This window comes from Suncus etruscus, chromosome 14 (genome assembly GCF_024139225.1).
Source record: "Suncus etruscus isolate mSunEtr1 chromosome 14, mSunEtr1.pri.cur, whole genome shotgun sequence".
NCBI lineage: Eukaryota > Metazoa > Chordata > Mammalia > Eulipotyphla > Soricidae > Suncus > Suncus etruscus.
In genome coordinates, this window is record NC_064861.1 from 48076421 (window position 1) to 48093904 (window position 17484).

General features: G+C 39.1%; 1 protein-coding gene and 1 non-coding gene across 3 annotated transcripts in view; one reads left to right on the forward strand and one right to left on the reverse strand.

Annotated features, from left to right (window-relative positions):
• Positions 1 to 17484, forward strand: part of FTO (FTO alpha-ketoglutarate dependent dioxygenase) — a 428549-nt gene that overhangs the window by 156692 nt on the left and 254373 nt on the right. For both annotated transcript variants that reach the window (XM_049786073.1, XM_049786074.1), the window contains one exon: positions 101 to 247. In XM_049786073.1, the coding sequence (XP_049642030.1) occupies positions 101 to 247 (147 nt within the window). The remainder of the gene's footprint in view (positions 1 to 100; positions 248 to 17484) is intronic.
• On the reverse strand, positions 8967 to 9072 carry LOC126029146 (U6 spliceosomal RNA). Its single transcript, XR_007502799.1, has one exon. It is a non-coding gene; the product is annotated as a U6 spliceosomal RNA (small nuclear RNA).

Consider the following 17484-nt stretch of genomic DNA (forward strand, 5'->3'; position numbering starts at 1 on the left):
CATCCTATTTTTATTAAAACTTCAGTTTTGAAGTATAATAGATTCCAGAACTTTAGATGAAACATTTCCTTTCTGATCTCCCTCTTTTTTATTTTAACAGGTTCTAAGGGAGAAGAAAGCGATGACGATCCTGAGTTCGAAGGCAGAGATCCTGACATTTGGCACGCTGGTTTTAAGATCTCCTGGGATATAGAAACACCTGGCTTGGCAATACCCCTCTACCCTGGAGACTGCTATTTTATGCTTGGTAATTAGCAGAATCAAAAATAATAGAAACTCTGGTGCCTGTTATTTAGACTATTGGGTAGATAATATCAGTGTGTTTTTGAAATAAATGTTTTCTTTTCTTTTTGTTTTTCTTTTCTTTTCTTCTCTTCTCTTTCCTTTCCTTTTTCTTTTTCTTTTTTCTTTTGTCATACTTGGTGATGCTCGGGGTTACTCCTGAATCTGTGCTCAAGAATTACCCCTAGTGGTGCTTGGGGGACTAAATGGGATGTTGGAGATTGAATGCAAGTTGGCTACATGTAAAGTGAACACCCTTCCAGCTATACTATTGCTCCAGGCTCTTAGAAATATACTTCTCAAGCGTTTCATGTTAATTATAAAACTCCTAAATGTCAGTAATTTTTTGGAGATGCTGCTACTCTTTAAAAATTGCTCTTTTCCTTTCAAATGGTTTATAGTGTTTCCCCAGTCTTCTAAACTTTTTAAGGTATTTTCCATCAGAGCTGCTAACATTATCTAAATCAACTCTTCAAACTGAAGTTTCAAATCTCCTTCTCCCCCTGTCTATCTATATAAGTTCTTACTACTCTTTTCTTCTATCCTTACTGGTCTTCTTTTCTTCTTTTCTTTTATCCATTCATGGAATGACATTTTTGAGTAATAGATAATAATTACATCATTTTTTCAGCCACACTGGGTGATGCTCAGAAATTACTACTGGGAGACCATTTAAATGGGAGACCATTTAGGAGACCAGGAATCAAACTTGGGTTGGTAGTGTGCAAGGCAAATGCCCTCTCTGCTGTGTATTCACTCTGGCCCTGATTTTATTTTTTTTTTTTTTTTTTTGGTTTTTGGGCCACACCCTGTGACGCTCAGGGGTTACTCCTGGCTATGCGCTCAGAAGTTGCTCCTGGCTTCTTGGGGGACCATATGGGACGCCGGGGGATCGAACCGCGGTCCGTCCTAGGCTAGCGCAGGCAAGGCAGGCACCTTACCTCCAGCGCCACCGCCCGGCCCCCCTGATTTTATTTTTAAATATGTCAAAATATGAATATTTATTTTGAGGTTAAGCACATATATTAATTTCAGCCAAAAATATCACTTTCCCTTGGATATTAGACTTTGGGTTGGCAAATTGCATTGGTTAAAGAAGTGAGGGCCAGAATGATGTCATTTTTAAATGGCATAATTAATTTTCTGCATATAAAAGTAGTAAATATACCTTGTAAAACATGGCCTATCTTCCATCTATTTAAATAGCATATTCTTCCTGGTAGAGAAAGTACTGTAAAGTCATTGTAGGAAGAAAGAAACTAAAGAGTACAAAATGAAAGAAAATTAAAATCAGATTCATGTTTAAGATACCTTTTTAAAAACATTTTTAAAATTTTATTGACACCATTGTGATTTACAAAATCCTTCATAGTTGTGTTTCATACATACAATGAATTAGGGCCAATCCCATCATCAGTGTTGACCTTCCTCCACTGTGTTTCCAGAGTATATCCCAACCACCACCCTTTAGGCCCCCTAAAGTTTAGATGGTTAGAGTCTGGATTTCTTGATTCCATTGATTGCATTTGGCTTGGATATTTAGTTCTGTCTTTTTTTGTTTGTTTGTTTTAATCCACGAATGCAACTTGAGACTTCTTGGACTATAGTCCCCATCCTTTTCTATTTAAATTTCTCATCCTCCACCCAGTTTCTTTCCTTTACCTCACTTTATTCTGGGCCAAGGGTGTATGAGACAACTCCCATTTGGACCATTGCATTTCTTTATGCAGTTATTCTAAATACCACATGTAAGTGATATTATTCTGTATTTATCTTTCTTCTAACTTAATTCATTTAGCCTATCTTCCAGTTCTATCCATGTTGCTGCATATTGCATGATTGCATCATTTCTTATAGCTATGTAGTATTTCATTGTATATATGTGCCATATCTTCATCGTCCTCTCATCTGTTGTTGGACATCTAGGTTAATTCCAAGTCTTGGCTATTGTACTGAGTGCTGCAATGAATAGTGGTGTATGTACATCCTTTTGGATGAGTGTTTTCCTATCCTGGGGAAGATACCCAAAAGAGCGGTTTCTGGGTTGTATAGAGCAGCTCAATTTTTTTTTTTTTTTTGGTTTTTCGGGCCACACCCGTTAGATGCTCAGGGGTTACTCCTGGCTACGAGCTCAGAAATTGCCCCTGGCTTGGGGGGACCATATGGGACGCCGGGGGATCGAACCGTGGTCCTTTCCTTGGCTAGCGCTTGCAAGGCAGACACCTTACCTCTAGCGCCACCTCGCTGGTCCCAGAGCAGCTCAATTTTGAAGTTACTGAGAATCCTCCATAGTGTTTTCCATCGGGTTGGACCAGGCAGCATTCCCACTAGCAGTAAATGAGAGTTTTTCACAACATTCGCCAACAGAGATTGTTCCCATTACTTTTGATATGTGCCACCCTCACTGGTGTAAGATGATATCTCATTGTTGTCTTAATTTGGACTTTCCTAATGATAAGGAATGATGAGCATTTTTTAATGTGCCTATTGGTCATCTGTTGATTTTCCTCAGAGAAGTGTCTGTTCATTTTCTCTCCCTATTTTTTGATGGGGCTTTTAGTTTTTATGGGGTTAACCTTTGTGAGTACTTCGTATATACTAGATATCAAATCTTTATCTGATGTGTTGAGTGCAAAAACTATCCTATTCAGTTAGCTTTTTCCTAATTTTAGCCCATTTTTCTTTTGCCATACAAAAACTTTTTAGCTTAATGCAGTCCCATTTTTTTTTTTATTAATTTATTTTGGGCCACAATTGGTAGCGCTCAGGGGTCACTTCTGGTTCTGCACTCAGAAATCGCTCCTGGCAGGCTCAAGGAACCATGTAGGTTGCTGGAAATTGAACCCAGGTCTGTCCCTGGTTGCTATTGCTCCAGCCCCCCATAATCTCATTTATTCAGATTTGATGATATAGCCCTTACTATTGGCATCCTATTATAACAGACTTAAGATGTTCTTTTTCATTCTTTTTTGTGTACATAGGTAACTGAATGTAGAATATTAGATGTATTCTGTACATTTAATTCTACATTTATTGGGGGTAACTGGAAGATACATTCTTTTAATTTTCTCTGCAACTCAAAAGAATAGAGTCTGCAGAAGAAAAACATCAAAATTAGACCTATTTAGTTCCTTGAACTAGATTTCCCCATTAGTGAGAAAATGAGTTAAAAGTTTGTGTTTTGGAGGCAGAAGGAACTTCCTAATGGTGCTCAGGATCTTAGGCCACTCCTGGCATTTCTTTGTCAGTTGTGCTGGGGTTTCATGTGAGAATCTGAGGATGCAGTGACCTGGAGGGGTCAAGGTTTATTCAAGATTTATCCAATGCTGCTTCAGGCCTCTAGAGCCAACTGGGCAGGATCCTCCTCAGCTTTACCTGACAATGTTGGGTGGCCTCTGGGGAGACACCCACTGTTGCTCAGGCAGCCAAATGTTGCTGGAGATTGAACCTAGTATCTCCTGACCCCAGACCTTTTCTCTTCATTCCATTTGGGTGCTGACACCCCATGTAAGGTCACTTTTCATTCCCTCCTTCTGTACTCTGCACTCCCAGCTTCTGCTTCACCTACCTAAAGGTCTGAAGATTAAATAGCTTAAGCAGGAAAGAGCAGAAGCAGTAGTTTTGCCCTGTTTGTGTCCTATTTGTTCCTTTTTCACTTTCAGTAGTTTTTGCCACATTCAAAGGTTAATGATGGAACATTTAATTATATTATTTGACTTATATGTGATAACAAAGATACACATAAATGTAAACATTATGTGGGCTGGAAGTGGGATGTTACCGTTTCTTAGGAACTGATATCTAAGATTCTAATTTTTCCCCCTCTTGCCTGTAGAAACAGGTGGACTAAGTAGAATCCTGATGGGCTGAACTAAACATAGCCCAATGTGGCAGACATAGGCGTTTAGAAAGTTGGCAGTGTTAAAATCTAATACTCTAGTCTGAGAGTTAATTTCCTTCCTTCCCCTCTCAAACAAAACAAAGAATAAAAGCAACAGTGGCATAAAGCTACCTTTTCTCTTTGCCTTTAAAAGTCTAAGTAGTAGCATAAGGAGCCTGTGGTGGGACCTCAGCTCTGTGCTCATATCTGAAATTTGAACTTCATAGCATTTATGAAAAGGAAACAGTTTAGCTCCATTTATAATAATATATTGGTCTGCAGAGGAAGTACAGACTGAACCCTGCTGTCTCAAGTACATACTCCAGGGGTGTCTGACGGGGAAGGCGTCGGGTGCCTGTAATAAATCCACTGCCTGTGGAGGTGAGTGAAGGCCCTGCTGGCAGTGCCTGAGGACACACTTAACTGGGGTTGTCATGGTTTTACTTTTAAATTGGAATCTTTGCCCTAATCTTAGAGTGAGACAAGACCAGATTTGTAAACAGATTTACAATTTTCACTAATTTTCCAACCAGGACTTCAAAACACACTTTTAGAGGGGGAAAAAAATACACTCTGGTCTTTCTCAGAATAGGATGATTTATTTTGCCACAGATGTTTTCTATAGACCTGACGGAATTGGGGAGTGAGGGCCTTTCAGGTAGCGGGTAGGCAAACTGTGGGTTTGTTTTTATGTGGAACAGATTATACAGTTCAAGGAACATCAACCAAATTAAGTTCATTAACCAGGAGCTGGGTGTGAGGTAGATGTCTCAGGACAAAGGTGAGGGCTAGGTAAACATTGGAGGCTGACTTCCTTCACACCCTCACATCCTTAATTTATTAAGACTGTTATTCATGACTGTGTTCTATCTTGTGTCTTTTCTGTGTTCTTAAGTCCAACTAAATGTCACCGTCCAGTGCCTGTTGTTCCTCTAACAATCAGCTATTTCAAAGCTTTCCTTGCCAAGTAAAAATTCCATGGTGCAAAGAAAGAAAAAAGCAATAGAAATGGAAACACTTGGTATTTCTTTTTTCGCCTTTCCTTGCCAGCAGTTTAGGGGAGGGGAATGAAAAGGTCATCCCTGGCCAGCTGAAGAGGCCCTAGACTCACTGCATTGTCTGTCACAGGTGCTTATTTGCACCAGAGTCTCAGTCTCTGCTGCTGAACCAGAGCTCCATGCTGTGTGTGCCCAGGCTTATTGTGAGATCCGTGGGAGACCGCTTTTGCAGACTGGAGCTTGGAGTTGGGGACTTCTCATGAAATGTGTTGACCAGGACCATGTTCTCTTGGAGAAATAATGAGGCGAGCCGAGGAACAGCAGAATGCTGAATAGTGTATCCTTGCCCTCCTTCATGTCTGGAGAGGTGCCAGATTGTCCATTTTAGCCATTTCAGATAATTCTAGAGCCACATAAAGGAATTCTAAGAAAGGGAAATATTGCCAGTCTTGCAGAGACAGCATCAGTTGCTTTTTCTAGACTGTTACCTTCTTTGTAGTTGTCCAGCCAATAACAGTGAGACCCAGAGTTCAGACAGTGTTTAATGCGGTAGAACCTGAGAGTTTGGAGATGATAGGCGCTCTCAAGCCAGAGGGGCAGCCCTGCGTACAGGAAGAACTGAACCCACTAGATTTCATTGTTACTTAGTTCTGCTCTGGAGATAGTGACATCTTGGTCAGTCCTCTGGGGGTCTCTCTACACTGCCCCCAGTTGGACATTTTATTCAGAGGACAAAGCATTTTTTATTTTGTTCTCTGATCTCATTCCTCTCCTTGTCCTCCCAATGGCTCTGACTGACCAACTGAAGTTAAAAAAAGTTCCCATAATATATGACTTCATAATAAATTTTAAGTAATTGTACTTTACTACTTTCTGCGAGTCTTGAAATGTAAGTGCCCTGTTCTTTTTTCTGCCGAGGCAAGGGAATAGCCCAGAAACAGTGATAAATCATAACTTCAGGCTGTGCTGTTAAACTGGAGAAGTTGCCAAGTGGAAAGTGCTTGAACAGCCAAATGAGCACCTGTCATGTTTATTTTCACTTTGAAAAGTAGAAACATGACAGCATAGTTCCAACTGTGCGTCCAATGTGAACTTAGGGTGTTTTACCTACTTTCTTAGCAACTGCTGTGTCACTGCTTGCTGTTCACTTTTTGCATGGTTGAGATATGTCTCTCTTGAAATATGTCTTCTGTTGCCAATGTTTCTTGGTTATGCACTTTTGGACTTGAGATTGGTGGGATCTACTTACTTGGTGAATAGGAATCTCAGTATATTTACAGTCATTTGAGAGGGTTCACCTACTTCTGATACTTTCTTCTATCCAGTCTTTTTATTTCTCTACAAATTACATTGAGCTTTACGAGGAATATATGTTAGGAGTGGCTACCAAAGGCTGGCACTATGCCAGAATTTTTGACTTGTTTTATTTCTTGTGGCAGAATCTATTATGTGGGTAGTCTTTTCTCTTTGGCCCCACCTTTCCCAAGAAAATAAAATTGCTTGGGATTTACTGCTAATGGGTACATGGTTTCTTTTAGGATAGAAGTGCTCTAAAATTAGTTTGTGGTGATGGTTCACAAACTTGAATTGTATACTTTTAATGAATGGCTTTGATATATGAATTATGTTTTACCTAAAAAATAAAAGAAAATAGGGGCTGGAGCAGTGGCGCAGCAGTAGGGCATTTGCCTTGAAAGCCACTGACCTAGGACAGACCACTGTTCGATTACCTGGTGCCCCGTATGGTCCCCCAAGGCAGGAGCGATTTCTGAGCCTATAGCCAGAGTAAGCCCTGAGCATCACTGGGTGTAGCCTCAAAAAAAAAAAAGAAGAAAAGAAAATAGAAATTTAGGTTTGGGGCCGGAGAGATAGTATGGAGGTAAGGCGTTTGCTTTTCATGCAGAAGGTCATTGGTTTGAATCCTGGCATCCCATATGGTCCCCCGAGCCTGCCAGGAGTGATTTCTGAGCATGGAGCCAGGAGTAAACCCTGAGTGCTGCCGGGTGTAACCCCAAAACAAAACAAAACAAAACAAAAAGAAATTTAGTTTAAAATCAACTTATTCCAGGAATATACCTAAGTGAAGCTTATGTTTGAATTCAGGTTTTTGGAGAAAAAATAGTTTTCCCCATAAATGTCTACTGAACCATGCTATCTCTACTAAGTTATGTAATCTTTTTCCTTTTACATGGAAAATAATGGATAGATGACTATACATATATTTTCAACATAAAGGATTTAAACACCATGGAACTGTATAGATTAAATATAGAAGTTTGGGGGTCAGAGTTAGTTCAGTGATTAAGGCACTTGTCATGCATATAGCTTATCTGGGTTCAGTCCTACAGAAACATATAATCCCTTGAACACCTCCAAGATTATTTTATGAGCTTTATCACATAAGCCTGAGCACTCCCAGTATGGCACCAAACTGATATATATTCTGTATACATATATGTCTTTTTTTTTTTAACTCTATTGATTGATTGGATTTTGGGCCACACCTAGTAGCTCTCAGGGGTTGCTCCTGGGTCTGCATTCAGAAATCACCCCTGGCAGGTTGGGGGACCTTATGGGATACTGGGAATCGAACAGGTCCTCTCCCAGGCCGGCTGCATGCAAGGCAAAGGCCCTGCCACTGTGCTATCTCTCTGGCCCCATATATATCCTTTTGTAAGCAATAATAAAAGTAAAAGTAAAGGTCTGTTAATATATTTACATGTTGTTGCTCTGTTACTTTTCAAAAACTCAAATGTGGTGTTGGGAATGGGGCTAGAGTGGCAGGTCACAGAGTATGTAAATGGGACACCCCAAATGATCTCCAGTAGCCCCTGCCCTAAGTGTCACATTTCCTACTGAAGACAGGTTCCCACAGTATTTGTTTTCACTGTCTTTGAATGTTTATTATTCCACCATTATGTTTCTTTTGTTGTTATTTCTGGGGCACACCCCACAACATTCAGGGGTTACTCCTGGCTCTGAGCTTAGCAATTGCTCCTGGCTGGGTCAAACCTGGTCAGCTGTGTGCAAGGTAAATAACCTACCCACTCTGCTATCACTTTGGCCCCATTATGTTTCTTTGTGTCCAAATATGAGAGAGAGAATTCTCTGTTGGTTACTTTCTCTCTGACTAACTTTACTCAGCAGGATAGTCTCCGTATTCCCTCCAAGTAGCAGTAAATTACATAACCCTTTATTTATTTTTTGGTTTTTGGGTCACACCTGGGAGCACTCGGGTTACTCCTGGCTCTATGCTCAGAAATCGCTCCTGGCAGGCTCAGGGGACCATATGGGATGTTGGGATTCGAACCACCGTCCTTCTGGATACAAGGCAAATGCCCTACCTCCATGCATTCTCTCTGGCCCCACCCTTTATTTTCTTATGACCGAATAATACTCCATTGTATATCTTTCTTTATCCAGTCATCTATTCTTGGACTTCTGTTTTCAGTACACCATGGTATGAGAAGATAGTTCTTATAATTTCTAACCTTTTCACTTTCTGGAAAAACATGTCTGTTTTGTAGAACAGTATGTGGTCTATCTTAGAACTGTCCTGTGCATTGGAGAAGAATGTGTATGTGGCTTTTTGATGATGAAAATCAATATATACATTTTTTTATGATTACTAAACTGTTCTCTTCCATTTCAACCTTCAAATAAGTCTTGCCTTACTGAGCTTTATTTATTTATTTATTATTTATTTATTTTAGTTTATAGCCATACCACCTTACTGAGCTTTAGTCTAGTTGGCCTATAGATAGGTGACAGAGCAGTATTGAAGTGTCCTACTTCTTTTTTTTTTTTTAAATATGGAACGCTTCACAAATTTGCATGTCATCCTTGCGCAGGGGCCATACTAATCTTCTCTGGATCGTTCCCATTTTAGTATATGTGCTGCCGAAGTCAGCATGAAGTATCCTACTTCTATTGTGTTGCTATCACTATCTGTTTTCAAGTCTATTCTTTTAAATAATTTGCTGGCCTCTCATTAGGTACATATATATTAATGAGTTTGAATTCTTCCTGATATACTTAGCCCTTGATCATAAAGAAATAACCCTCAAAAGTAGGAAGAAATCACTAATGCTATCTTATAAACATTTTCAACTAAAATCTGTTATCTGATACAAATATGGCCACCCTAACGATTTTAAGAGTTCTTTGCTTGAAGAATTGTCTTGTAACCTTTGACTTTGTATCTGAGTTTGCTTTGACTATTCAGATGTTTCTTACAGGCAGCAGAAGATCAGATTCAATTTTTTAATCCATCTTAACACTTTGTCTCTTAGTTGGTGCATTTTGCCCACTTGATTTGGAAAGATTATTGCCACGGAGATTTGTGCCATCTTTTTGTGGGGATTTGTCATGTTTATGGGACTTATCTGCCTTAATGTGGCCCCTTTGTTCCTTCTTGCCAAGATGACTGATTAATTTTTATGCTCAGGGACTACTCCTGACCTGTATTCAGGATTAAATCCTCGTGGTGCTCAGGAAATTTATTCAGTGGCTAGGGATCAAATGAGGGTCAGTGGCATGCAAAGCAAGTACCTTCATCACTCTTGTACTGCCTCAAATTATAAAATTTTGATACAATGACCAGGTAATCAACCAATCATGTTGATGGCATAAATCTTTTCTCTATATGATAGTGATTGATAGAAATGTTATCATTTAGGGCTGGAGCGATAGCACAGTGGATGGGTGTTTGCCTTGCACGTGGCTGACTGGTGGATCTGGGTTCGATCCCTGGTGTCCCATATGGTACCCAAGCCAGGAGCGATTTCTAAGTGCATAGCCAGGAGTAACCCCTGAGCGTCACTGGGTGTGGCCCAAAACAAAAACCAGAAATATTACCATTTACTAGAGCTAAGCTTGGAGAGAACCTGTCATATATAGGTGTCTATATGCCCATGTGTACGCACACGCATACACACATTCCTATGCTATATACTACACTTAGTGCCTTGTACAGGATAGGAATTCTCATATACTTGGACAGGAATTTATTTTTTCCTAGCTTTTAGCCAGAGTCATAGCAATAGCCAATTAGAAAATTAGGTTTGAGATAGAAGTAAATTAAAAAGGAAGTAAACAAATATATGAAAGAACAGAAATGAAAGGTGGAAGTGGCTGTGTCTGCTTCATTCATTAGCTTGATTGGAGGGTTTTGGGTCCCCACATTTCACTTCAACGGTGGACAGAAATAATGAATCTGTGTACAAAGAGAAAAGGAAAGCATTTCATTCTAAATTCTGTCCCTTCTGAACCTCCTTTCTCTCTCCCATTCCATCTCTTGGAAAGTGTTGCAGACTGGAAGATTAATGTCAGCCCCTGACAAAATGGGGTTAAAAAGTTTTTTTAACTTTTTTTTTCATTTTTAGAAAGCAAAAATGAATGATTAACCTCAAGAATCTATTCTCTTCATAACCCCAAAACAAACTAAGCATTCCATAAGAGTTAATTTTAAAGAAGTAGAGATGTTTTTTATACAAGGTCATCTTTGTCTCTGTTCTTGTTCCTTTAGTCATCATTACCATGGAAAACAGTTTTGAGGGAAGATTTACAAAAGTAATCAAAGCTCTTAACTGCCTCCTCTGCAGATAGTTTCCCATCATTTTTATTTGGTGAATGAATACCTCTTTTACTCTTATTTATGGATCCCTGCATTGAATTTTTTTCTTGGGATCTTTCAGAAATAATTTTCTATTTTACTGCTAATTTTGGAAGTCTATCATCAATCAAAGCTACCATCCATTTTAAGATGCCATCCAGTTTTAGAGAGGTTAATTTTTTTTTTTTAATTTTGGGGCCACCTCCAGCAGTGCTTAGGACTTAGAACTCCTAGGTCTGTGCTCAGGGATCACTGTTGTTAGGGTTGGGTGATTATCTTCAGTGCCAGGGTTTGAACCCAAACTGATTCAATGAAATGCAAGTGCCCTATTTATTGTGCTATTACTCAGGACCAAATTTTATCATCATTTTTTTTTTCTTGTCACATATGGTGGTGCTCAGGAGTTATTGCTGTCTCTGTGCTCAAGGATCACTCCTGACTGTACTTAGGGCACCATGTGGGATGGTGGAGATAGAATCTGGTTGGCTACATGCAAGGGAAATGCCCTACTTACTGTATTTTGTATTATTGCTTGGTCCTAATAGACCCCAATTTTAAAGAGATTAAACATGACAAAAATATGTGAACCTTGGAAGTGATTGTACATGACAGGTGCTTTGTTAAGAATTTGCAAATTATAAAAACTATACAATAAATAATAGAAAAAGATCATAATATCAATACATGAATATACTATTATATAGAACTCTTGTTTAATTCCTTCTAGTATTTTTAAAGCTGATAATATACTTTAAAAAATCAGTAAGGTATAAGATAGAATGTTTTATACTAGGTTTTATGAAGCATTATGTTTTGAACATTTTTCCTTGTTAAATATATGCTATTTTGTTTTTCTGTTCTGTTTCTTTGGGTACTTGTGGGCTGTTCCCAGATTCGTGCTTGGGGATTGATCTTGGAGTTACTTTCATATGCACAGTGCCAGGAATCAAACCCATGCATTCCACACTCTGACCCTTTGAGCAATAACCTGGAGCCAGAGATATTATTTTTAAAAGGATGGGAGATAGCTGGAAGGTTGGAGTGCTTGAGCCCAGAGTTTGATCCCTAGGAACTCATGATCCCTTGGCACTGCTGGGTAGCTGGTATCCCTCCATACTATTGACTCTGAGCAGCATTGCAATGCCAGCATTACACCTACCCATCAGACCCACCACTGCCAGTTTGGGCTTCCTCAGAATGCTTGATAGCCTCCCATTCTTCCCCCCAAGAAGTGGCCTACATATTTTTGGTCATTTAATTCATTTCATTGTTCTATATTACACGTATTTCTTCAGTGAAAATCTTTTTGCATTTTTCTTTCTCTATTTACGTCTCTCCCTCAGTAAGATTACTGAAATGAATTACTGGAAATGGAATGAAAATATAGATGTTTTAAAGTTGTACATATTGTCAAACTGCTATTTGGAAAGATTGTTTTTAACTAGTATTCCCACCTGCAGTTTATGAAATGTGGTTATCAATGATTGTCACCGCCTACTTTACCATACCTGGACTGTATTGGATATCATAGTTTAGAAACTGTTATTGATTAATAGAAAGCCAGATTGTTGCTTACAAATTTTGTTTTATTATTGATAAAGTGTTGGGCACTTTATCCCTGTTGGGCATTTGTTTGACTCATTAATTTAACTTATTAATTGATCATGTTTTCTAATTTTTCTGTGGTGATATTACTGCTTTCCTTGATATTTACTTTTTTGGATTCTTTTGCTAGTTTTTAATTTTTTCTTAATTAATTTTTGTGGGGGAGCATTTTATTCAGGTTTCTTATTCCTTAGAGAATACTCCTGGGGGAACATATGTATGTGCTGCCAGGGATAGAAACGGGATCTGCCTCATGCAAAGCTAGTGCTCTCCCTGTGTACTATGGCTTCAATCCCCCTTCCATTTCTTTTTTCTTTTTCTTTTTGGTTTTTGGGCCACACTCTGTGATGCTCAGGGGTTACTCCTGCCTCTGCACTCAGAAATCGCTCCTGGCTTGGGGGACCATATGGGAAGCTGAGGGATCGAACCGCGGTCAGCCATGTGCAAGGCAAATGCCCTACCCATGTGCCACTGCTCTACCCCCTTTCCATTCCTTTTAAGATATATATACTTGGGTCTTTGATTTAGACGTTTAAATATGTTAATTTAGGCTTGCATGAAGTATTGTATGTTTGAAAGCATTTACATTTATGCTCACTGATAGTTTTTAGATATAGTAGATTTAATTTTTTTTTCTTTTTTGGTTTTTGGGCCACACCCAGCGGTGCTCAGGGGTTACTCCTGGCTATCTGCTCAGAAATAGCTCCTGGCAGGCTCGGAGGACCATATGGGACACCGGGATTCGAACCAACCACCTTTGGTCCTGGATCGGCTGCTTGCAAGGCAAACGTCACTGTGCTATCTCTCCGGTCCCAGTTTTATTTATTTTACCTGCTGTCTTGGTTGGCTAAATAATGTGCCAACAACTTTTTTCGATGGCATCTGGCAAGGGAATAATGGCAGCATCTGAGTCCTGGCACGAAGCAACTTTCTATACCTGTTGCATAACTTCCTCATCAGAGAGCTCTAGTTTTCTAGAGTTAAGACTTTATATTATGATCTATATTATATATGTCCTTCAAGTTAAGACTTGAAGCTAGATATATTTTCCATTAACCTCTGGTATTTAATGCTAGGGAGATGTCTGAGGCATCTGTTGTGGCAAATTGTTTTCTCTTTTGACATTGCAGTAATTCAAATGTAAGTTTTAAACAGAATCTGTTCTGTGAATATAGTGTAGTAAGTGTACCCATATAAATTAGATCATCCATTTCATAATACGGAGGTATTTTCACAACTTGGAAAATATTCTTCTGTTGCATGTTTTAGTGGTCCTTCATCTTTGTTTTCTGCGATTCCTGTTCTATATATGTTGCTTAAAGAATTTCTCATAGCTTTTCTTTTCTGTTACTTTTACTTCCCCTTTTGAGTTTTAGGTGAGTTTGAGTTCATTGATACAATTTGGATTTCTCTGTAATTGGATTTCTCTGTACCATACATCTTGTTCAGTCTATCTACCAGTATTCACAATATAAGGATATGATTAAACAAACAACTCGAAGCAATCTTACCAGATCCTACACTTTTACAAAAGCAGAACCTTTATTGTATCATGTATTTTCTTGGAGTACTCAGAATTTATTTTTATTGCAATTGAGATAACATGATTGCATAGTGTTAATGTTTATACTTCTGGTATACATTACTTCACTTCCAACACCAGCACCACCAGAGTGTCAAAGCCCCTCACCAATGTTGTTCTGCCACTTTTAGCCTGCTTCTTCCTCCTTTCCATGTTCCCTGTCATTATTTGGTAACCTCAGTCCTGTAGTCAGAGCTCCAGGTTTGTTATCTTTAGGTACTATCTATTCCCTTGCTTTTTCTGTCTATATATTTACAGAGAGATCATCTGGTACTTGTCCTCCCTCTGACTTATTCCACTTAACATGACCCCCTCAGGCTCCATTCATGTTGTAGCAAAAGGTAGATTAAAGTACACAGAATTTTTCCCTTTGATTTTTTTAATAAATAAATTCTTTAATGAATCACCATGAGATATACAGTTAAAAGTTGTTCATGATTTTCAGTCACATAATGTCCAATACCCTTCACCAGTGCACATTTCCCGCTAAATAGTGTTCCCAGCTTCTCTCCTGTCCTCTCAGCTATCCTCTCCCCTCCCTGCCTCTGGCAGGCATTTTTCTTTTCTTTCTTTCTTTCTTTCTTCTTTCTTTCTTCTTTCTTTCTTTCTTTCTTTTCTTTCTTTTCTTTCTTTCTTTTTTCTTTCTTTCTTTCTTTCTTTCTTTCTTTCTTTCTGTCTTTCTTTCTTTTCTTCTTTCTTTCTTTCTTTCTTTTTTCTTTCTTTCTTTCTTTCTTCTTTCTTTCTTTCTTTCTTTCTTTCTTTCTTTCTTCTTTCCTTTCCTTTCCTTCCTTTCTTCTTCCTTCCTTCCTTCCTTCCTTCCTTCCTTCCTTCCTTCCTTCCTTCCTTCCTTCCTTCCTTCCTTCCTTCCTTCCTTCCTTCCTTCCTTCCTTCCTTCCTTCCTTCCTTCCTTCCTTCCTTCCTTCCTTCCTTCCTTCCTTCCTTCCTTCCTTTCTTCGTTCCTTCCTTCCTTCCTCCTTCCTTCCTTCCTTCCTTCCTTCCTTCCTTCCTTCCTTCCTTCCTTCCTTCCTTCCTTCCTCCTTCCTTCCTTCCTTCCTTCCTTCCTTCCTCCTCCCTCCCTCCCTCCCTCCCTCCCTCCCTCCCTCCCTCCCTCTCTTCATTGTTTTTTTTAATATACGAAATTTTAATAAACTTTTCCTGTTAGTGTGATTAAAACTTTCTCAGAAGAGATGATTTCAATCATTTCTTCCTTGAAGTACATTATTTTGTTTTGAATCTGATAATATGTCCTTGCCTGTTCCTTTTAGAATGAGGATCAGAATTAACACATAGGCAAGCAGGTCTTGAGATTGTTAAGGTGAAAATGTAGAAACTTACATGGATTCTGACCAAATTCTTCAGTTGAAGGAGGAAGGAAGAAAATGTACCCTCTCAGCCAGATGAGGGTCTTGATAAATCAAGATAGTTGAAGCATTAGTTTTTGTCTTTTTGCTGTTTATCTGCTTGCAGTACAAGAAAACTGGTATAGCCTTTGATCCAACTGGGCTAAGCTGCTTGCTGCTCTTTCTTTTCCTTTTCTTCTTTGTTTTAGACCATACCTGATGATGCTGAGGGGTTTGCTCCTACAGTGCTTAAGGGAGCATGGGACATGGGGGGCTGCCAGACCTAGGACTCCTTCTGGTAAATCTCCAGGTTTGCTCTAGTTTCTTTTTGTTTGTTTGTTTTTGTTTTTTGGGCCACACTCAGTGGAACTCAGGGTTTACTCCTGGCTCTGAATTCAGAAATTACTCCTGGCACGTTCAGGGGACCATATGGGATGTTGGGGATCTAATCCAGGTTGGTTACAAGGCACACCCTACCCACTATGCTATTTCTCTAGACCCTCTACTCTAGTTCTCCCCCTCCCCTGCTCTAGTTTCTTAATGTTATCAATGTTGTGACTTCTGCCAACAACAAACATATTCCGGGGGTCCGTGAATACCACAGGTTGTGTGAATATAATGCTGTTTCACAGCTGCAAAGGTCTTTTTTCTCTGTGCCTTCAGACCACCTTGTCCTCTAGCTCACTTTCTGAGTTAGAAGGCAAGTACTTCTGTTAGGATCTGCTTGATAGATTTACGAGGCATCCTCATTCTTTCAGAATAGATAGTCATGGGCCAATCTTTTCTTCTCTCTTTGAATCATTCCTCTCTCTTGTAGTTAGCACATTTCCTTTCAACTTATGGCTTATTGGGTACCTTTGGCCCATACTTAATGCTGAAACTAGTATTTAATCTACTTTTATAGTCCCTGGTGGTCTCATTGCAAATCTAGGAATAGGGCAGCTGGAAGCCTAAGTCTATACTGCCATCTTGCTAGGAAGCTTCCCCTCCCCCTTTTATTGGCTATTAAATTCTGAAAATGTTCTCAGTCATGGATCGCCCGTGTCTAGGGAAAATAAGGCCATAAATATTAAGATTGAGGGATGGGAATGGACAGGTGAGTAAGAATGAAAAGCTTCAGTGATTGTGTGAAGCTGGGAAGATTAGATTTTAGTATTGCACTTACTTAGCTCCAATGCCTGTAGCGAAGCTCTTGATTGTTATTTTAAGAAATTTGGGTTGAAATAGCTTTGATAATCCACTGGACAACAAAACCAGGGAAAGAAGGCCTGGGTTAAATTTAGGGTGACCAGCTGTCCTGCTTTGTCTGCAGGGAATGGGTTCTGAGCATGTGGACTAAGTTTTAAAACCTGGAAAGTCCTAGGCATGAATTGACCACTCTGGCGTAAATTATGCTTTTGCCTCTGTGGTATTTTCTATACATGAGATGAGATTTCACGCTACAATGAATGCCTCGAACTGTCTTCACCCAGTGATAGAACACAAAGGATCTAGCCAGCAAAGAGTGAGAGCTTCTTTTTCTTTTGTTTTGTTTTATAAATTTTATAAACTCTGATTCCTCTTGAATACCAAGTCCTGTTGATTTTCATCTCTCTTCATAAGTAGGTAAGTCAAATAGATATTCTCTTGTCTTCTTTTTCTATGCAGTATTAGGATTAGTCCTTTAAGGCTAGAAAGGTCATTAGGATAGCTTTTGAGATGTATAGATCACAAAACTGAATCTTCTTTTATGGACTTAGTGTTTTTAGATACATTAGAAGCTTTTGTGTGAAAATTACAGGGTTCCTTCTAAAAATCAGAATGGATTAGAGATAGTTGGGAGCAATTTTAAATGAGCTGTTCAATTTGAGAGTTGCCAAGGATTTAAATAAACACACATGCCTCAAAGTATTACTTTTATTGTTGTGTTTGCCAGTTGACTGGTCTCAGATTAGTTGCTTCTCAGTGGTAAAAGAGCACCGAACAAATCTTTTTATTAACATGATTCCTTTTCCCAATGGTGGTGATAACAGAGGAGCAATAAATCTTTAATTTGGGTAGTAAGAGTGGTGTTTATGTATTTCTTAAAAAATGTTTCAACTTTGTGTGGGAATCTGGCCTGGCGATTCTTTTCTATTTTTCTTTTCTTTTTTCTTCTAATAAGGACAGCCTGGTGGTGCTCCCTATGCTTCAGAGGCCATGTG